Raw genomic sequence first — 23,208 nt, 5'->3', positions numbered from 1 at the left:
ACCCTTTGGTTCTTGCACATGAAGCAGAGAAATCAGACTTGAGAACCAAGGTTAAATTTTGTAGAACTGGAATTAGAATTTGGTAAAATTTATGAAATATGAAATTGTATCATCCAGGAAAGTAATATTTTATTTGGGGAATTACTTCTAAGATATATTTGCTACTTCCTTTCTTTTAGAACACTTACTTTCATTCACTTTCCACTTAAATTTGAGAAGAAACTTCTTCTCAGTGAGGGTGACAGAGCACTGGAACAGGCTGCCCAGAGAGGTTGTGGAGTCTCCTTCTCTGGAGACATTCAAAACCCGCCTGGACGCCTTCCTGTGCAACCTCATCTAGGTGTTCCTGCTCCGGCAGGGGGATTGGACTAGATGATCTTTTGAGGTCCCTTCCAATCCCTAACGTTCTGTGATTCTGTGACTCAAGACAGGTACAGACCTAGGCGTAATAATTGGGTTATATATCTTTAACTTTTATTTTAAAAATACATATCTACACTGTAGCCCAAATTATGTGACTGTAAATAGAGCTGCACATTTCCTTCAGGAAACCCTTGTTCCAGCAGTCCTGTTGAGGACCTTTCCACCTGATTTTTTATTGTAACTCTGCCCAGAGGCTCAAGCAGATGGACTGTACAATTTAGAAAAAGGGACTTCAAGGAGACAACTAGTACTAATTTAGTAGCCACACATTCTGGTTATAAAAAGGCTTTGGGGTGAAAATAACTGATTGGGGGAAAAAAAAGGGTAAGGACACAGACCTCAATGAGCTTCAATACATATTTTAAAAACAACATAAAACAAACAAAACAAAAACAGAACAAAAAAACCTCAACCAAACAAAAAATACTCACAACAAAACAAAATCAAAACCCCCGACAACAAACAAATGAAAGTTTATATGAAAAATGCCTATAATAAATGTTGCTATGCTACAAAACACCCACTGACTCTCCTAGCTACTCAGGCATTTCAAGTGTCAGAAAACTGGAAGTCATTAATAACTTCCCATCTGCAGTTTCACTTCTGTAATTAAATGTGTTTTCCCAAACACAACCACTAAATAATTGATCTTCCTACTAAGAAGCCTAATTAAAACAAGTGTTTACCAAAGAATTACTTACATGAGACTTTGACCAGTAAATGAAGACCTCAGCCACCATGCGGAACAATTCTTCCGCTTCAGGGTTGGGCTCTTTCAGCCATTTTGCCCTAAAATTTGGCAAAAGGGTGGAAATGCAGATGATGCTCATTGGCTTTATGCTTTGAAATCAGTTTTCAACATTTTACAAGGATACAAGCCAACAAGACCAAGCATGCATGCTTTTAACCATGCCTGGTAGCAGTGGCTTTTTGATGTCCCTATTTCAAAACCCTTAAAATCCTTTTACATTAATCCTAGGTCCAATCCAACAGATTTGGATCGCACCTTTTTTTTTCTGTTTTTTTTTTCTGAAGAAGACCCCAGCTCCTTCTTAAAGTCATAAAGCATCAGCTTGAGAAACTTGAAGGACTGACAGGCTGAGGAAAAGCCACTTTAATTCAGTGCTAGGCAGCTCAAGGGAAAAGAGACGGTAGCAATAAACAGGAAGATTGGTGAGATTCATCAACCTGTTCCTCTCCACATACCTGTTATAGTCCACAAATCTAATCAACAAAGGGTAGAAGGCATAGAGGTCCCGTGCCAAAGTCGTGAACTCATCTAGGATGAGCAGTTCAGCCTCCGACATGTCACCTCTGCCTTCTGCTCTTAGATGTTCTTCGTCCGACACAACCACTGCTGCTTTTTTCTTTAGCTTATCCATCAGGGGCAGGAAGTGTGTCTTTAAGAGCTGTGGCTTCGCTTTGCTTATGATGGGCTGAGAAAACACTATTTAAGGCAATGAGTATTATAATATATACCTGGCCACAAAATATAAATAAAAACTTTTACCTTTCCCTCCTTCTTGGATGTTATTTCTAGGCTAGAGAGTAAAATCCTGCCCCCACTGAAATCAGCAGAAGTTTTGCCAAGAATTAAATGTGGTCAGGATTTCACCTCGCCAACTCACTTTGTCACGACAAGGGCAGAAATTACAACTCAGCTTGCAAGACCACAAAACTGGAAATGTTTCTTTACTGGCATTCTGTCAGCGGGTTGGTATTTGTGGGTTTTATTGAGTGATGTTGAGTTGCCTAATGGTACATATGGGTGGAGAGCTACACAACGCACACACAAGTTTTCTCAGCCCCTGGCCCCTCTGTTGGACCTTGCTTTTTAGTCTGAGCAAAGTCAAACTGGTATTAGTTATTTGCAAACTCGCTGGAACCAGCCATTATCATAAGCTTTTTGTGAATCTACTCATAAAAACGAATATGTAAACTAGCACTTCATCTAGGCCCATTAGTGCAAACCCATTGGTAACAAAACCATTAGATTACAAAGGATTTTAGGCTGTTACCACTCATCCTTCGAGTGCACTAACCCTCAAAGGAGCAGGAATCCAGACTGCTGCCATGAATGAAATTACTGCTACAATAAGTACTGCAAAGTCCTAATAAAGCCTAATTGAAAACCTGAATTCAAAACACTAAAGTGACTTTTCCTTACAGATTGTAACATCAAGAATTAAATTGGTTTTAAATAAATTTTAGATGTTATCACAATTAAGTTAATGTAAGGATTACTAAAATGACATATGCATCTCCACATTTCACTGTAAGAGAAATGTTAGATATACAGCTTCAAAACAATATTTTAAGGATCCAGCACTCATACAGAACAGCCAGGAACCGTGTAATGCCGGCAAATGGAGACTTGCTATATAATGAAAATGGGTTAAATAACTACAGTCTTTTAAATCAATACACTGCAAAATGCATATTCTGGGGGAAAAGAAATAGTCTAATGTACTTCTTATATTACTTCTTAAGAGATTAAAACATACTGCTTACACTGTGCTTTCTTTATAAATAATATTTCTGGTTCATCAAGATGCCTATTTTTTGAGAACATATGAGTGTGGTTCCACTTAAGCTTTGACAGGGAGAACCCAGAGTAATTCAGAGTATGCATGTCTCTATTGATTTATATATTTATTTCTACACCTTACCTGCTAATCTCTTCATCCAGGCCCCCTCGTCAATCCCAAGGTTGTTATAAATTATTTTCAGTATGTTACCCAGCAGCGTGTTCATGTGCTCTGACGTCAAAGCTGTGCAGCACATTTCGGCTTTTTCAGGGTTGTTCTCGGGCCCATGCTCCCACCAGTGGGACATGTAGCTGCAGAGCATGGGCAGGATGACCTCCATGATGTGTGGCATCTGCGTGTAACGGATACCGGACTCTGCTAGCTCCACAATTTCTTCCATTAGCTTCACTAAGGAAGGAATATTTGGGCAAACCTCTTCCACACTAGTAGGTAAATGGAGAACTATTAAAAAAAAAATTAAAAATCAATAAATTCAGTCATAGAGGGGAAAATAATTCTTTTCAACTGTTATTCTGTACACCTTTTGTTTTCTGTTTACATTTATGACCTTCTGATTGAAGGAAAAAAAACCCTAACAAAACAATAAAAACCAGGTGCTTTCATACATTGAGCAATGAACAGTTCATATATAAGTTTCAAAGACAAAACTTTCTGTAATAAAAATAACTCCTATATGGAAGCTTCAACAATGTGATTAGTACGGAATTAATTCAGAGAAATCAGATGCAGTTTGCTATATTCAAAATAAAGCTTAATAATAATAATAAAGCTGTAGTTGAGGAAATAAATAGATACAATGAAACACCTCTCCAGGACACATCAGATGAGACCTGGAATGTTAATACAAGACAAAAAAAATCCTTGCCTGACACAATGTGTAGATTATGAGAAACTGACTTCTGGGGGGGAATTTCCGATTGTAAATGTTTACTCTGCAACTTATTTGAATTATCAGTTCCTTCCTCTGAAAAGGAATTGCAGCTGCCTTTATTTTTGGAGGCAGGTACTTTCAATAAATTTATTCTGAAGTGGTATTTTGATAATGGTATCTCAAAATGAAAACAATGGTATCTTTAGAAATGTAAAATAATCAGACTTAGCCCACTGATTTAGGAAAGAAATACAACCAGGAAATTACAATTCTTGCACTATAAAATGTATGCAAAAATACAATATATTAAGGCAAGCAGCATTTATAGTGAAATTGTGTTTTCATAACCATCTAGTGAGATTCTGGAAATACCTGCTCTGTCTCTCGTATTCTTGGTATTGTAAATTGAGTAGATATTATGTTTGTTCAAATGAGTTTCCAAAAAAGCCACTGGAAAGGCACCTGAAAAAGCAGCCAAGCATTCTCCTAGTGCTGATCGTTGCCTGTGAATTAACAAACACCATTAAGTACACACGTCTTTGATGACTGACTAGACCTCAGTGTAGTTGTACACCAGCCTGATTTTTATTAAGAGAAGAGCTCATCCCAACGAGATAAGCCACTCATTCCTAGGATCATCAACACAAGAACAGGGAATGAACTGAAGTCCAGCAATCCGCTTCTAATATCCAAATGAAATGCGAGGACATAAAACATCAAAGGTTGCTGCTGAGCTGAGAGCAAACAAGGGACATGACATCATCATGACAACTGCTGCTGTTCTATTGCTTTCCTTTCCACTTTACTGACTTTATAATATCTAGTATTAAGAAAAAGCTACTAAATAGACCAAGAGACCAACTACTACTATCACTTTGAGTAATATAATTTCCTTCTTCTGAGAAATAATAATAATCAAACCTTTGTCTAACATGAAAGTCAAGTTCTTCAGGGAGTACAAAATGGCTTCTACTGGTCAATAACTCCGAAAGTTTTGCACAAAAATACTGCTCTAATCTCCTCTAATATATGACAACATGTATTTGATAATCAAAATTCCTTATGTGTGTCAAAAATGCAAAAAACCTGTCTCTAGGAAGAAGTAAGCGATTCATTGTCACTTCACTTGGGTCTCTCAGGGGATGTTTAAAACTACTCTTTCTGATTTCAATTCAGCTGATCAGAATGGATTTACATATGTGAGAAATCCTGCTGGAGCTGAACCATGCAGATGACAGAAACGCAGGAGACCCAGGAACATCCAAGATAAAAAAAAAAAGGCCTCCAAACTGACCTTGTGATTTAACAAGATTCATCTTCAGTCTATAGTTTATCTCACTTTAGGAACTTATATTCTTTCTAGACTAGTTAAACTTAGTTTTGTTAAAGCTCACTACATACACATTATTATTTATCCTGTTTGCTCCTTCTTTTCATTTTCATTAGGCCAAACACACAACCACCACAGACACCGACAAAGAGCATGCTATGTGAACTTCACTTGCAATAATGGAAATTATCACTTACACTGACATACTTCATCTTAACTACAGAACCCCACATCATGTATTTTCCAAATACAAAAAAACAATCTATTTTCTGTTTTGACAGAATACGGCTTACACAGACCAAATCTAACTTGGAGTGAGGTGGGCAGATACACAGATGCACAAAAAAGCAATTACAAAGCCTCATTTCCCTGGGTAATTGAGCTAGAAAAGAAGTAGTGCTGTATAAGTAACAAAATAAATTAAATTTAGGGTAATGAGAAAGAAATATACATCACAATTAAACAATATATAGGGAAGAATTATAACAATAGCTGAGATGAATGGCATATTTTTACAGTACCCCAGTTGAACCTCAAATCAAGTAATATTTATTGTAGAGTCAGATAATTTTATTTGTAATTTTTTTTTAAGAAATACATTTTGACAAACATATAATGCAATATTTTAAGTTTATTATAATAAACACAGCTGTATTCCACTTAACAACTGAGCTCTTATTTTCTCTCAAGATATCCTACCAACAAGCTTTTCCTATGTTCATTTATAAACTGCATATTCATGAAGCTAAATATAAACACAATTATTAAAAATGGAGGAAGTCTTTTTCTTCTTACCGCTCCACATAGATACTCTTGCTGGTTCCCAAAGCATATAAACTGGCCAATATTCTGTAACAGGAGACCTGAACATCTTCCACTGAAGAGAAGAAGAAAATGATAGCAATAAAGATATTTTTCTTTGCAATATATTTCTGTAGAATTAAAATACATTTTTCTGGACAATAACTGAATTAAGAATATTAAGTAATCAAAGGCAATCCTCAAAATTTCCATTTACTTCAACACCAAGGTACCAGCTAAGACAGTAACTATGTTTCATGAGTGCACTAACTTCTGGAAATTAATGGCATACCAACTCTTTACAGATAACATCTAATAAATTCTCAGACTATGCAATTAATTCAATAGCAATTAAAAATGTGTCAATGAATCTTTTCTAGTTTGTCTATAGCACCTAAAAAAGTTTCATGGCAAAAGTAAAGTGCTGAAGATTAAAAAAAGTATTAGGGAACAAATTGATTTATAAATCTAACACCACTGTATAAAATACATTACAAAAGAAAGACAATCCTGTTGAAGAGATACTTAATTGTTTTAATCACAGCTTATATTTTTTATAATTTCAACAGTGTCTTTTAGTCTTTATGAATACTTCACTAAAGCATGTTTAAAAATAATCAAATATTTCTATCACAATCATCTTGGAGTTGAGTATTTTTACATAATATGAGAAATCTCAGGTACCCTGGCCCACATTGGTACATGATCCTATCATGGAGCACTCTGTCCATGTAGTGACACTCTCAGATACAAGCACCAGGTCAAGATGCTTGTCATCAGAGTAACATAAATAAGGCAATCTTAGTCTTAACACGGTGTAAGAAAACTGTTCTCAACAAGAATAATTCTGTGAGCCCCACAGATTATTTTTTCTGGATACTGTTACAAACTCTTGAATTTTACAGAAATAATTTAATGAGGAAAGTGAGTATTTTCATTTCATCGCATTCAAATCCATCAATACAACTCTGAATTTTCTAAAACAGTTCTCTGAATGTTATAGTAAATAATACTTTTCCAGTTTGTAAAAAGAGAAAAAATATAATATGATATCATTTTCTCCCAGGTCCTTCTCTCAGTAATTTCCATAACTGAGTTAGCTGTACAGAGCAGAACTGCCTTCTTCAGTGCAGTCTGGACAGCCAAATTCCTGAGGAGTTCCTAAAATATGTAACACTAAAGTTTTGTGTTGAAGTCTCAAGATAAATTAACTTATACAAATCAACTTTTCACACAAGAAGAAAGTCACAGTAAATTTCAGGTGAACTTACAAACAAATTGAGCCTTCCGAGTGTCTCATCACAGCCACATCTGCTTTAACAATTACACAAATTCCACTAAAACCTGCAGACTGTCCTGGGGCAATTACAGCAAATGTTTGATTAAATTTTATCAAAATGGCATAGGATTTGTCCTTCTTTAACAGAACTGAGAGTCTAGCAATGCTTACTACAGGACACTACAGATATTTTAGTGGCATGGCACTTCTAAATAATACATACATATTAAATCTTCCCCAAACTGGTGCTGTCCAATATGCTCAAATAAGGAAGATAGCACTGGCAGGAGAGCAACAGTGGTGTAATTAATGATTTGGGTAACTCCTTTGGGCTGGTTTCTGCTGTGGGTGAACTGGCCTTGCTTCAGGTTTTCCATTGTTTTCTCCAGATCCTCAGCAGCATTGTCCAAAAATGCTCTCAGTGCCATCTTAACAGAATCCAGACCAGTTTTCATCACAGTCCTGTAGATAGCATGCAAAAAGAATGAAAAAAAAAATTCTATAAGTTTCTAAAAAAGCCTAGTCTTATCTGAAATAAAGATCTAAAGAAAAATAGTTCATCTTTTGATACTGTAAAATCCTCTCCTGGCAGAACAACCTCCTGAAAAAACATTGCTTAGGTGTCCTGCAGAACACAAGGATATTTTATTTTTTTTCTGAGAAAATAAAGTCCCTTTACATTTATAATTTAAGTGATTCATCTGCCATCAGAGGGAAAAAAGAAAAACACCTAACAAAAAAGAAGAATGAGTAAGTCTGCAATTTGTGTTTCTAGGAAGAGAAGAACTATCTCAAGCTCGAACTCAGAAAGTCGTCCCAAACATATGCCTGCCTCCAGAATAAAGGCATTGGAAAGGAATGAGTGAAAACAACTAAATCTGTTTAATATTAAATAAATAAATGCATTGATTAGATGACTATAACACCAAAATCAGTTATGTAATTATATAATCCAGGAGAATTACTACCTTATTTCTTTAGCGAGCTCAAATACAGAGATTCGCTGTTTAAGAAAAGTCTCCATTTAGGTATGTGCGCAATAAATCCAAGTGAAATTCTTTTGTAAATTGAGTAACAGTCCAGTTTGTTTGTTTACTTTACAGAGTAAACATACGCATTTTCAACAGTAATATTTCAAACTTTCATGTAACCTCCATAAATCCCTTAATCCCCACCTGGAGCTGTTTTTACATCTCTACCAAGAGCTGAATTCGTGACCTCCACCTGTATGATTGCATGGAGCATGGACAACTTATCACAAAATCCAAGATTCTGCAACCAAAAATATTACCATGTAATGTCTGAGCCGTAATAATTGACTATGATCATGACTCTACCCCACAGCAAATGGAAAGTAAAATTTGTTCATGTAATCAAGTAAATTCTTTGAGACTAAATGCAAAGTTTAAAAAGTTATTTTAAATTATCATGAAGGTAGTTTAACCTATCATGTTGGGTTTTTTTTAAAACTGTTAAGATCTCAAAGTCAACTATCAGCGCAGATACAGTTATTGAAAAGAAACACATTACTCTCCAGTATTACAAGGCTGTCTTAGCTGTAAACCTCACAATGGCTCAAGCAGCTCAATTTAACTTAAAAATCCCACTATAAAGGGTTCTTTTTTTTCAAACTGGAACCTGAATTAACTTTGCGAGGAGGACAGTCTAAGACAGATTTACTGCACTCCATGTGCGTTTAACTCCTGAATATTTTGGTTAAACAGTATAAGTAAAATAATAAACTATTTCTAAAGTTACTGTGTTTTTAGGATGTTCACACAATGAGAACTAAATGAACCAACAGCCAGCAGCTTCTGGATACCACTGATTGGAACCGAAGCTGAAAGTGTAACCAACAAATACTGTCCTGTCAAGCCTCAGTAATTAACTCATAATTAACCTATTTTGCAATAGGAATTATTTTCAGTACTTTAACTTCTTGAGTTTTGAAACTCTGTAGCCTTTCACAGGTACCCCAGATCTGACCGCACATTATTTTCTTAAGTGATTTTCTTCATAGTTTAGAAAATATATCCAGTATTACCTTGCATCCAAGGTCTGGCCCAGTATGTGAAGACAGTTGACTATCGATGTTGCATCATTTCCTAAACAGGGAGGAAAATTATCCACCAATGAAGATGAGCACACTGTACAGCACACCTTCAGCCTGCTAACTGTACTCTGGTTTTAGTGGAAGAGTAAATGATATAGCAGAAGAGCACTTGAACTTCTGCATAATTTTAACATTCAAGTTAAAAAACATGCAGTTTGCTGTCTTAGCCTTGTTTTCACAAACACAGTAACTAGAGGCAGTAAAGCATCTCATCAAATAGCTGAGGCAGTCAAGATGGAAGCACTTTAATGTGGGGTTAATTAGAGCTGCAGTGTATTGTCTGGTTTTCATTCAAGTTCTATAGATTTTGCTTTAATTGATTCAAGTTTATCTGAACAGTTATCGTCCCCCCTTTCGGTAACAAAAAAGCCGTTAAATTCCACAACCTGCTATTGCAGGAAAAGAACATTTATATAAAATGTCATCAAAAACAGCTAGGGTCAGATGTGGCCCACATTAGTAACTGTCTCTGACATAATAAGCACCTCCCATAAGCAATTCTTTTGTTCACAATTCTATATGTAAAAAGAGAACTTACACACAACGTGCCTTGTTCATACAGGTACATCCTAAGATGTTGCCATGTATAAGCCACCTCTAAGTTCACTTTTTAAATTCAGTACAGATCTAGGCCACACAAACTTTACCCACAGCTTATTTATTTACTTAATTTAATCTAAATCTCTGCAAAAATTGAAAATCTCCTTTCTTGCATCTCTATATACTTAGTTTCTCAAAAATAAAAGAATGTGTAAGGTAAGACAGATTTCTGAAAATACTGTCATCTGCATACAGTGTGCTATACTTTTTCACTGTGCTAACTTTCTCTCTTGAAAAAATATGCAAACATAGAATTAAAATTAGCAACCTGGACTTACACTGAGGGTTAGACTGTCATGAAAAAATACTGCAACATTCGTCATGCGGGTGCATATAGGCTCCATGCTACAGTGCCCTATAGAGCTGCTCAGTGCCCTGAAAATTCACACTGGTCACCCATACCATGGAGATAACATTTCAAGAGCCATACATTGATCAGGAATCAGGTATTTTGAATGCTGTAACTAGATGGAAATGTCAGAAATTCATTGAGTTACTCTGAAAAGCAGAGGAGCCTTGGGCTCCTGCCATGGGGGTGCTGCCACAGGTTGGGACGTCAGAGCAGAATTCAGTGCATGTGATAAATCTAAATTCAATCTAACCTGATGGACATACTACAGTTTGGGTAGGTTTATCCAGCTAACACTAAAAATAGACTGTCAAAATTATCATTAAACTTATATTCTGGAATGTCTCCTTCAGGTAGGATTTGTTCAGAATCTTAGAAAATGCAATTTGTTACAAAAGACAGGTTTTGGTTCAGTGGAAATTCCATATCTTGCTTTTGTTCAATTTCACAAACTTAGTTGTTTTCACTGTGTTTCTAAAACAAAAACCCACAAAAAAGTATTTTTTAATATTTTACCTTAAAATACCACAGTTAAAACTCAAAAAAAAAATCATTCCAAATGTAATGTTTCAAGAATCAATTTGCTTTCAACCTGCAGTCAGAAGGCAATTTCAGAAGGCCATCTGTGTTTCAAACTGAGTTATGAAACTTAAAATGAGGGGTTTTCTAATGAAACTAGTTTTATTACTATTGCAAATATTTCACAGTGTGTAGATGTACTTTTTTTTTTTAATTAAACTGTTGGTTTTCAGAAGCCTGAAAACTAGACACAAAACACTGTGATGCAGAAATGACCATGCAGTATATGCAATTCCATTAGATGATGGTGATAAGGTGATAAGGCAGCAGGTGATAAGGACAATTCAATGAGATAAAATCTGAAACGGGAGCTGCTCCTTACAGGAACCCTGCACGCAGCTCAGAACAACAGTGGCTGACATCTGCAAACCCTAAGCCACAGCAGTTCAAGAGGTTCTAAGGCTAAAAGCAATGGCTATTGAGTCCTGGGTGCCTCACTGTGAGAATATCCATAAATTCAGGATGTCATAAGGCAGAGAAAGCCTTCTCTTTCTTTTTAGGGACTCTTCTGATAAATTTCTGTAATCAATTTCACCAAAAACCGGGTAAGCAAATGCAGGCTTTTCTTATCTGATGACTTACCAGCAAATTTTTGTTTCAGATTACATGGGTCTGTATTATCAATACAAAGATTTTTTTTTTTATTTTTAAATTACTTACATAGAAAGAATGCCTTACTGGGGATTTAAACAATATAAATAGTGAATCAAACTAGTCATATAAATTTGGTTTTTTTTTAAACTGAGAAAATATAAAAATTATAATGCTCAATTCAACAAAACTATTCATAAAAAGCTTTCAAATTCAGCCCATTAATAATAATGAAAGAAAATCAATACAGTCTTATTGATGCACAGCTACAGCTCTCAAACAGTAAGTTTCTGGGGTCAAACTCAACTTTCACAGCATAAAAAAATAATAATTCCATGGTCAATTACAATTCCATAAATTCAGTGACACTCTTAGATATCCAACGTGATTAACTGTTTGAGTTCACTCTGGAAGACTTGCATGCCTAATGTCTCATTTTATCAAGACTTATACGTACAGCTCAAGCTCCATGACTTTCCTAATTACCATTCAAATTCCCAATAATATAAAACACCTATATAGCAAAACAATATAGCATTTTGCTCTTTGTTGTAGCAGAGTCCCCACTATCCACAGAGGTTATTATTGAGCAACTCCTGCAAGGCGGACTGGAAGGCGACTTTGACTTTAGCCAGTAGGGCCACAGGAAATTACCATGCTCCAGCATCTTACAACCACCTTGTCCTAACTCACGGGAAAACCACTGTACCCCTCTGTGCTGGTATAAAGATTTTGTATTCTGTTAGTTACTGCACTCTAGGAAAAGAGTTTATAAAACAAACTGTAGTTATAGTGAATGCTCATCCGATCCCATCTGACTTAGCTCCTTCTGCCACCTGAAGCCAGGCAGACACCAGGAAATGAGCAAGCTGAGACGGGGAATGGAAAGGATCTTTTCTTTAGTACTGAAGAAAGGTACATTGACATAGATTTTTAACTTCAACTGTTACTCATTTTAGAAAAAAAGGCAGAAAAAACAAATCTGACATAGTAACAAAAAAAGATTTGCAAAATGTTAATAGTATACCTGAGCTAGTTCATTCTTTGAAGAACCAACCTAGGGCATAAACCAGAGCTTATGTGTATGTTTGTGACATACTCCACCCTTCAGAAAAAGCTGCAACAATTCCACACAGCTGCAGAAATAATTCCATTCCTCCTATGGTCCTTTTGGCTTTACAGGCAAATCCACTGAGCTCATCTCAAAACATATTTAAAAGCAATATCCCAAAATAACTTCCAATCTTTCTTCTCAGTTTAATGGTTTTCATAATGATCTGTAAGCTTTTTAAACACCATACTGATGCAGCGAGTCAATTCCTTACCTTCAAATTGAATGAAATATGTAGGAATTGAGTTAGATGCTTGTTATCTTACTCAAATTCTAATTCTCTAGATAATTATCCAATTAGGTAAGTTCACAGTTGCTGAAGCTTGCATCGCATTCAGCACAGAAGCTATATGTGCACAGTATGGACTATTTCAAGTATCCTATCATCACAGTGTAAGAAAAAATTGCAGAGTAAATGACTGTGCCACACATTGTGTATAATGTATACACTTGATACAGACTTCAAATTGACTTCAATTAAGTGATTTTCACATGGCATAAGACAAACACCGAGCTCCTGCTAGGTTCACATAATACCAGAAAGGTAGTACACATGCGTACGTGGAGTGAAGCACATTGGAGGATGTTTGCGAATTCCACAAAATGTCACTAAGCACTTCAGTCCACTGCAAATTTTTCTTAATGACTTTCCAATACAAATGTGCAGTTATGATGTTTTTCCCCAGATGATTTAGGATACAATAACAAATTAGTAATTATACATTAGCTCAGCAAAATTCTTTGGTAGGATAATGAAATCCAGCTATTAGTTAAGGCACATGGAAAACTAAAGAAAAACCCCAAACTGACAACTACAGCAGCTTTTTATTCCATCTAATAAGTTCTGTGCTCTACCAGCCTAAACACTGTGTGGTCAGTGTAGACCATGCATTTCAGCCATGCAGCATGCAATGAAGCAGCACGTAACACAAGGCAAAAACAGCAAAGAAAACCAAGTGATGGCCATGCTAGTATTTGTCAAGGGTCTCCTTACCAAACAGTGAAATCCTATGCCTGACAAGAACTCCAAGTTTGCAGAACAGGCTGAAGACAAAAGGAAAATAAAAGAGAAAGGAAAAAGGAAAAAAAATAAAGGGGGAGGGAGAAGAAAGAAAAAATAACAGCTGATATATGAGCAGGAAAAGCAACATGATGTCACGCAGAAAGAATCAATTATCTGAGCAGAATGTGGGACAGAGTACTAAAGAAAGAGATTTTAAGTGCATATCTTTAACAAACATGGTTAAATAAGCACATATTATAATTAAACAAAAAAAAATTAAAAGCAAAGCTAATTAATATAAAAGCGTCCTATATGATAACCCACAAGGAAATAACCATCAAAGCTTTAAGAAGTAAAATGTGGTCAGTGCACCACTTAGGATACCACTCGCAATTTGAAAACAAAAGGTAAGGAAATCAGATTAATTGAAGTTTTTGACAGCAAGTGTTCACCTACTCCATTTTGGATCTTGTCATCTTGAACACAGTGAGAATTTATTTACAAATACATTATTTTAAAAACACTCTTAACATGAGAAACAGCCTCTTACATGGTTAAGAACCAACAAAACCAGATATGATCAATGCTTTCATTTCCCATGTTTGAATTACTTCCTGTGCTGATGAGCAGTGCCCTGCTCAGAACAACAAGGAATGAAGTTTTGTGTCAGTTCACAGAAGCAGGAGCACACTGCCCTGCTCAAATTCTCCTGGCCTCCAGGTTTAGGAGGGGTCAGCTCAATCTTCATGATCCAGTCCAGTCTGAGAACAGTCTCATCCATTTTGGTGTTACTTTTTATGCTGCAAAACCCCTGATCTGCTATAAATTACATGAGCAATATCATGTTTTATCAAGCTATTTAATTATTAGGCACATAGGCTAGTTATCAGCCTCTGCTTGAAAAGCAACAGATCCCCTCAGCCTGTCTGCCCAGTTTAAGGATGAGATCTGACCATGGTATCCATTGACAGACAAGAGTGTAGTGCCAGGTGGAACCACTGACGTCCAGAACCAGGTCAACCCATGACAACACCACCAACCCCGCTCTGGTTTGGAAATGAGTCTGGGTGGTGCACGTTCAGGGATCTCTGTTCACCTTTTATTCTGTGAAGCAGACATATATCATTGACTTTCTTATGAGGATCCTGGTTCACCCAGTCCAACAGAAAATGCTGTGCAGAAGCACGTTAGTGTCATAGAAATCTTTTGTCCACTCTAACAAAGACATTAAATAGCTCAGCATCTATCTTATTTTCTAATGTACAAATTCAGCAGATGCTATGTTTTCACAAAGTCAGACTGAACCTATTATCTCCAGTGTAATTAGTTTAGGTTAAATAAATAAGTTAAAATGTTCAAAAGGCTAGCACTTAGATTGATGTCCAAAACTAATTTTATACAAAGGCAGTAGTACAAGGACTTGTAAGATTGTCTGATGTATGAGAAATGCAAAAAGCCCTCCTGAAGAGGCCGGTCACAAATAAGATGTAATAGAATGCCACCATATTTCAGGAGACCGATATTTGACTATAAAATAGATCTGGATTTAATGTATTTGCTAAACAAGGAGTGGTTATTGCACTTGTTAACACTGTCATTGCATCATCAATACCCAAAATTATACTCTTCCATAGGTTAAAGAATGCAAGCTTATCTTGCAAAAAGAAACTCAACCACGTATGGCAGCAGCTCTGATCTTTTTGCTGGGCTGCATGTTCAGGACTCTCACACCGCCAGCCAGCATACATGTGCAGGTCCTGAATCTCTGCAGCACGGATGCTGATGTATCCATGTCTGACATATTCCAGAGGGATGACGTTTATTGACATGACTTAACAACTGTGAAAATACTGTTATCCAGGACATTACAGACATAAAAACAGCAACTCGTAGAATGGAAAACTATGTAGATACATGCATTTTGATAGAGGTTTTTTTCTAATTATTTGAAGAATGCCATTCAGCCAAGCTGCCAGATCAAATCAGTCCATGAGATGACATAGTGTCAAGATAGCCATTACGCACTTATGCTTAGTATTGCTGCTAGAAACTTCACTCAGTATTCACACAGTCTCACAAACCCTGCATGTCGCATGGCCACCAAGTGGCTATCAGCTTCAAAACCAGCAATTGAGTTTGGCAGAGGTCAGTGCCATGAACCAGCCAAGAAGGCAACTGTGATACCTGCACCTTACAGGTAAGCAGAAGGTCCTGCGAGAGGCTTGTACTCCACCTTAATAAGTGGGAAATATGAGTTTCAGTTCCATCAGAAATGAAATTCAGTGCAAACATATCTCAGAGAGATGGTCTAAACCACAGATAACATCAGAGAGAGGATCAAGTGAATTTTTTCTGTCATATTACTACTGTTATTACCATTTCAAAAACCAAACAGCAGAAAGAATGCAACTCTCTCATTTATAATTTTTATGGAGGACAGTAATAACAGTACCTACTGAAACTCAGTTATAAATAAGTTTGGCTTTTAAAACTAGCATAAAATTTTGCAGGAAAGATTATTTCAGTATATACCTATTTCCAACAGTGAGAACAGATACACAACTGCATAGCTTGGGCCACAAAATGTGTAACTGATAAATTCAGCATTATGTACAACAACACAAGTTTCCTGTGTGCTAAAATTATCACAGCCACCTTTAAAACCGCATATAATCATAACTCTGTACTTCTCTCTTCATTTTATACCATGAATTTTACTAACAGGAAAATAAAGTTAAAAATGTTTAATTTTCCTGTTCACAAAAATATTTCTCTCCCTCCCACTTACTACTTTGCCACAACCACTGTTGTCTAAAGACAAAAACACATTTGCATACACATTAATGTTATTTTAAGTTTTACCTTGTCACCATTTCTTTCTCTTTATTGGAGGCATGGCCTCCACTGCTGAGAGGCCTACTTGCTGCAGACAAGAAATACAGGCGATGGTTTTTAAAATACTGATCAATCAAAGGGAGCACAACCTGAAATTACATCAGAAAGATGATGGTTATCTCAGGGGTTTCTTTACTATATGTTCTGTATTACTCTTTGTAAGTCTCAACTAAAGACAGGATATTTCAAATATGTTTTCTGTTTTAAAATATTTACGTATTTTTTCTTTAATGTCTGTTCCTCTTTGAATTTATTTAGTATTCAAGGCACTTAAAATGTCATCAAGAAAGACAGCAGAAAAATTTTTACATTATCTCTGGGACTTGAACTGTGTTTTTCTTTTAGGAGGAGTAAACAAAGCAGAGAGTATAATTTCATTTCATCTCACAATTTAAGATTTCTCCACTACCACATATCCAGACACAACTATTGCTGTTCATGCCTCTTAATGGACGTTCAAGAAAAATTCACAACTGTCAGTGCGCTAATGGTGCTTAATTCCAGATTCTATCAAACAAATCTCCCAGAACATCCCCACTTGGACAGAGCTTGCCCATGGGAGTTTTCTCATTTCCTTCACGTGGTGACCACGACTTGGTGCCCACTGTGCACGTCAGCCAGGAGGAGATCCAAAATAAACAGCCACTACGAAAATCTGAAATTGCTTCCCTTTTGGACCACGGTTCACCCGAAGGTGAATGCCAGCTTCTGAGTCAGTGAAGATGAATGAATTTAAAAAGCACTTTAAATATGCCAATACTGTTCAAACTTCTACATGAGAAAGGCATAAGAAAATTTTCTTAATTACTAATGTATAAAACCTTCTTGACACAAACAGGAGAACCAGGCTGACAGGGAACACAACTTTCAGCAAGGGGGAGCACTAAGTCCTGCACATGGGGAAGAACAACCCCAGGTCCCAGCACACACTGGGGGCTGACCAGCTGGAAAGCAGCTTTGCAGAGAAGGATCAGGGGGTCTTAGTGGACAGGAAGCTGACCAGAAGCCAACAGTGCGTCCTCACTGCAAGGGTGGCCAACAGCACCCCGGGGTGCCTTAGAGCACTGTCAACAGGTCCAGGAAGGTGGCTCCTCCTCTCTACTCGGCACTGGTGAGGCCACATCTGAGTGCCATGTCTGGTTCTGGGCTTCCCAGTACAAAAGAAACACGCACCCACTGGAGAGAGTCCAGTGAAGGGCCACAAAGGAGGTTACGGAACTAGAGGGTCTTTCAAATGAGGAGGGATGGAGGGAGCTGGGACTCTATCCTGAAGAAGAGAAGGCTTAGGGCAGATCTCATCAGCACTGCCACAGTTGATTCCCTGATGGAGACGCCAGCATGGTTTTAAAGCAAGAGAAGAAATACAGAAAGTGGCACTGACAGATACATAGCTGTAATAATTCCAATAACTATCGCTTACATTCATCTGCCTGAAGATCGTAAAAGAGAAAAACCTTCAGAATTATACTAAGCCGGTAAACAGAAAGCGTTAAGGAGGTTGTGAATGATGTCACATCAGTAGTTGCACATCATGGAGCAAGGAAATAAGAATATAGTCCTGTAATTTTCTTCACATCTATACTTCATCCTACAGTATTTTTCAGGCTATTTTTATTACTACCATTTTCAATTAGTAAAGCAATGAATTTACCACAGAAATGTGCAACTACAACAATAATCTAACTAACTAATACTACACTAACAAATACTTTTTCACTTCAACTATTCACTATGTGACAAAGGATAAGCAAAGATATACCATACTTTGGCAAAAAACTTGATCTCTTGTTCATATGGGAAGTGCTCTCCTTTGCCTCTGCTGCCACCATCTGTAGAGAGAAGAAAATTAAGCTTCCTGTCATATATCCTAATTACAGGCTACTCTGCATTTTTCTTAGAAAGTTTACCCAAACAAGTAACACTGGTCCTGTTCAGAGGTTGATTTAAGATACCACAAACAGTATACACACTACTTAAAGTGGCATTGCATGCCTATCTCATGAGAAGAAAAGTTACGGCAAATAAAATGTATATAGAATAATTGTCCAAATCTTCATACAAATGAAGACATCTGATAGTCCAAAGAGATATGGATAATTTTGTGAGATTAAAATCTGGTCCTATGTTTGTATTTTTCTTGATATTGGTGACAATTTGGAAGCCTGAACTCAGATCCTAATGGAACACCTTTGTCTAGTCGTTCCCAGGAGAAACAGAATTACCAAATTTTTACTACTTATTTTTGGAATTTGGATAGATAATAAAAATAATGGTTAGAACTACCCAACTGAAATGAAAATCGCTTCACTTTCCTTCATTACTATAAAAAAACAAATACTCTTTATAGACATAATCTGGAACAGCTCCCAGACTATTCATCCTTTATTTATTATCTTCTTTTTACTAATCCATTGAGGGATGCAAATGGTATTTGTTTCACCAGTGTTTCTAGTGTCTCAGTATTTATTCATTATCGTTCTTGCAGTTATGCCAAATCTATATAATTAAGTAGAATGAAGCCACAATAATCAGGCATTAGCAGCAGAACCCAATGAGTTATCAAGGCCAGACTTTTGCTACCGTAAGTAACCATAGCATATAATAATCCATACATTTTGATAATTTCCATTTTAAAACTAATAGGCTTTGAGATGAGTGTCGATTTACTCAGTCTCTCTGCCATTAAACACTGTTAATTCCAGCACCCATGCCTGGACACAAGGCAAGGTGTACGTTACATGACATTGCAGCTCCCACGGACACGCAGAAGCTGCACTTGGCCAGGCTTTTTGGCTTTTGTTGCTCATGTCAGAAGCTGACTTGGGTCACCAAACTAATTTTTTTTTATCTTTAACAAAAGCAGATCAAGTTAAATCCTCTTCTTCACAGCACTGCTGACCACTCACACTCTGGGTGTTTGTGAAGGAACATTCCCAGTATGGGAGTCTGTTTAAGAGGTTTCTTTACTCAACCTCCTCCTCCAGAGAAAATTCCAAAATGGTACAAATGACTGGTTTAATTTGCTCTGTGAGAAAGTGATTACATGCAAATAGTGTGCACACGTGAGAGGTTATCAATTTGTGCATAAATACAAGAAAGCAGCTACTTTTCTTTCTCAAAGAATGAAAGTCATTATAGATTTTGGCTGAACACTTTTCATCTGATGAATGAATATGGTAAACTGGAATGAATAGGGGAAACTGGAATGAAAATGTGAGCTATAAACCTTTCCAAAATTCATCATCATCATCAACTATAGGGAAAACTCTGAGTCCAAAAAGTGTCTTTAAAAAAAAAGAGATTCTAGTTTTATAATATCAAACATCTTAATTACTAATTCTTAAGAAAATGCATGAGGGATACTATACCAAACTCCAGGATATACTGATGGGCTTCATCCACGTATCTTATGAGCTGCTGAAGGAAACTGTAGGCAAAGCGTTTCTCAATGGAAGGTGTGTCTAATTCCAGGTCCTTCAGGCCTCTGCAAAAAGCAGCAAGTCAGTTTTCACACATGCAGAAGGATTCAAGGCAGAGGAGGGGACATGAAGAACAGAGGATTTGGGCTATCTGAGGCAGGCCAGTGGAAACAAACTAATGACAGAATGTGCTGGGGAGGAGGATTGAGGAAGAGAAAAGACAAAATGGGGTATAAAAGGGAGCAGGCATGTGTAAACCCTGGTCTCTGAACTCGGTCTGAGCCCTGCATCCCATCACTAGTCTGTCCTATCTTTCTCATTAAATCTACTTACTAGATAACGGGTACTTCCAAGTTAACGATGATCTTACCATCCCTCTTAGCCTGCTACTCCTCCAAAAACCAAAAGACACTTTTCACTTGTGTTTAGGTTAGACAGAAATAAAAAAGATTAGTCAGAAAGGAGTGTGTAACCTTGAATACACCTGAGGAATCTTTTGTCACTTTGACAGGGGGATGAGAAAAGAAACCTTTGGTGACTGACACCCTTCTTTGTACATCCTACTCCACTAAAGGGAAACAAATTGAATTATCCCAGCTACCCTGAAAGATTTTACGTAGAATTATTAGATTAGCTGTGGGACTTTATAAATGGGCTGAATTTCATGTCATATAAAAGAAAGGAAGTAGGCAGATTTTAAATAGATGTGCTAGGCTAATTAATTCACGATGATTACTCAAATCCATCTCTGAGACTGTTTCATTCACTTGCTAATGTTCAAGTCACACAAATCTTGGATATGCTTTTTCAGCTTTTTCTTGTGACTTACGTTTCCTAAACCACATTGATGAGGCAGACAAGCCTCCATTTTAATTAAAATTTTATTCATGCTGCATTTAGTAGGTAAACAGGTCATATTAAAACCACAAGGAATTACAAATATTGTCCTGCAGAGAACAACATGTATATGTACTGAATTATGAACATTCTGTTGATTACTACGTTTATTCACTATTATCACATTTACACTGTGAGTTTAAAAAAACCTTTTAGCTTTTAAAATATTTGAATAACACTACAAATTAACTCAATTGAAAGAAATGTGTAGCAGATTTTAGAAATAAAACTGTCTTATCAAAGCAATTGCCTAGGAATTCCTATAGAAAGGTGCATGTGTCTGACTTGTAAGGAAGGCTTAATAATCCTATTGCTTATAGAAAATCAACTAGTTTACAAACAGTTGGATGTATGGCAATCTGGAGAACTCTGCTTGTGCCTTCCAAAAACCTCACTACTAACACTGCAATCCATTGCTTCCTTACAATAAGGAAGTACATAAAAAGGAGCTCATCCTTACTCCCAAGTACTGAAACCTAAAATTGACAATAGGCTTTTCTTTTATTAAAAAAAAAAATCTAAAAAAAACTACTGAGGAGTATTAGAAACCTCCTGTGACACTAAGACTGAACAGAGAATTACCTGGAGACAACATATCCATTAATCTGTAGAAATTTCAGAATATCCTGGGCTTTTTCTCTGTCCTTGGCTTTTTCTTTGGCTGTGAGGGTATCGTATGGAACAAGAAGAGGATGGTTGCCTCCTCCTACTAGGGAATATCAAGAGAATTAAAAAGTACTTAAGAGTTTATTCACTTCACAACTCAATACATGATACATGCAGTTCTTAGTAAACACCTTTTTAGATCTACCTGCAACAAAAGAAGTAATTTAAATTAAATCAGAACTCACTGGGCAACAGACTGTAAGAATATTAGAAGGAAAATGTATTAATGTAGTCTTATTTATTCACAAGCTTTGACTTCTTTTCCTTTGATATGTTTGAATTGGTAACCTACTTCAATAGGAACTGTTGCACTCAGTACTATAAAAACTTCCAGGCACTAAAAATCACAAAATATTTAATTAAGAATAGACACTTTGTTGTTTCTTGTCAATTTAAATTTGCTGTTCCTTTATCTTTTTGAATGTGTTTTCTCAAATACATGGCCTAAGCTAATCCCAGAGAACTTAAAATACTGTAAATACCCATAGTTAATATTACCTTTTGCTTCAAGCTCCATTTTCTTCTTCTTTGCCCATATGTTATGGTAGTTTTCAGCCATCATCTCAGCCATAGCCTTAGGAAAATGGAGAGCTCAGTGACACATGTTGCAATGGTTAACCTCCAAGGACAACAATTTTCTGGTTGATATGAAATAAGTTTTGTTCTCTGGGAGGTTCAATACAATGACACTGCAATGGTTTACTGAAAACAAGAGTTTTTATTGAAAAATTATGATATAGAATTTGGGCAGGATGGGTATTTGTATAGGAATTAGGAACCTGGTGCTGAAGAGGAAACTGTTAATACAACAAAGGAGTAACCACAAAGGGGAGCACAGTCTGGCAAGAGCACTGGGGTGTCAGACAGGGACTTGAGTCCCAAAACGATGCCAGCAAGAACCCCCTGAAGGCCCTGGTAAGGGCACGGAAGCCCAGCCAGCCAGAGGACCACATCGATATAGCTCCTGCTGGTGCAGCAGACGGGCTATAAACCCAGGGACACAGTCTGGTTGAGGTGATCCTCATTTGTGTGAGCAGACCATTAATTTTACCAGGGACTCAACAGATGCAGCCACAGTTTTTCACTTAGTGTGAAATTCTCCAGTTTGCACAAAAGGTATGTAAATTCTTCCTATAAATCAAACTCTTTCAGACTGGCAAAGTAAAAGCTAGACCCCAGACTAATCAAAATATAGACAAACTCTCCAGACTCCAACTAGTAGGAAGTACTATTCCAACATGAAACGACTTTTCAAACCCACCTCTCCTGTCCTCCTGCTTGTATACCCTCTAGTTGTATGCAGTGGTGGGATTTTCTGTGGATTTCCCTTTTAATTTCTTTCATTGACCTACAGAAACATTCCTCTCATCTTCAGTAAGGGTTTGAAGTAACCAGTATTTCTGAATACCAACTTCTTTATTTGGGACAATACACATGAATTCAGATAAGAACTCCAAACTTTTTGGCCATATCTTATTTGTATATGTTTCATAAACATTTCTCCAGAAGACACATTATGACATGTATCTCTCCTGTATGGGAGATGCCTTCTATCATGCAGACTCTGGTTCAGATGAGGACCTTGGAGTAATCTTGTGCAGTCTGGGTTTTCCTTCCGTGGAAAGCAGGGTGCTATGAAGATAGTATCAGAGCAAGACCTAGCTACTCGTGGAGCCAGGATGAGGCCACTTAAGACCAAAATGAGAAGCATTTCCCAGACTTACAGTTTTAG

General features: G+C 36.8%; 1 protein-coding gene across 1 annotated transcript in view; it reads right to left on the bottom strand.

Annotated features, from left to right (window-relative positions):
• LOC104547508 (ryanodine receptor 2) overlaps positions 1-23,208 on the bottom strand; it is a gene marked incomplete at its 5' end in the record, with an annotated part of 90,676 nt that overhangs the window by 61,639 nt on the left and 5,829 nt on the right. The window contains 13 exons of the mRNA XM_010193227.1: positions 1,125-1,212; positions 1,630-1,870; positions 3,093-3,413; positions 4,216-4,346; positions 5,969-6,050; positions 7,477-7,715; positions 9,298-9,358; positions 13,591-13,640; positions 16,462-16,583; positions 18,259-18,323; positions 19,863-19,978; positions 21,393-21,516; positions 21,975-22,050. Of these exons, the coding sequence (XP_010191529.1) occupies positions 1,125-1,212; positions 1,630-1,870; positions 3,093-3,413; positions 4,216-4,346; positions 5,969-6,050; positions 7,477-7,715; positions 9,298-9,358; positions 13,591-13,640; positions 16,462-16,583; positions 18,259-18,323; positions 19,863-19,978; positions 21,393-21,516; positions 21,975-22,050 (1,716 nt within the window). The remainder of the gene's footprint in view (positions 1-1,124; positions 1,213-1,629; positions 1,871-3,092; positions 3,414-4,215; positions 4,347-5,968; positions 6,051-7,476; positions 7,716-9,297; positions 9,359-13,590; positions 13,641-16,461; positions 16,584-18,258; positions 18,324-19,862; positions 19,979-21,392; positions 21,517-21,974; positions 22,051-23,208) is intronic.

The sequence above is a fragment of the Mesitornis unicolor genome, unplaced genomic scaffold (genome assembly GCF_000695765.1).
Source record: "Mesitornis unicolor isolate BGI_N332 unplaced genomic scaffold, ASM69576v1 scaffold931, whole genome shotgun sequence".
Classification (NCBI taxonomy): domain Eukaryota; kingdom Metazoa; phylum Chordata; class Aves; order Mesitornithiformes; family Mesitornithidae; genus Mesitornis; species Mesitornis unicolor.
The sequence above is the reverse complement of the archived record's forward strand: the minus strand, read 5'-3'. Positions and strand labels throughout refer to the sequence as shown.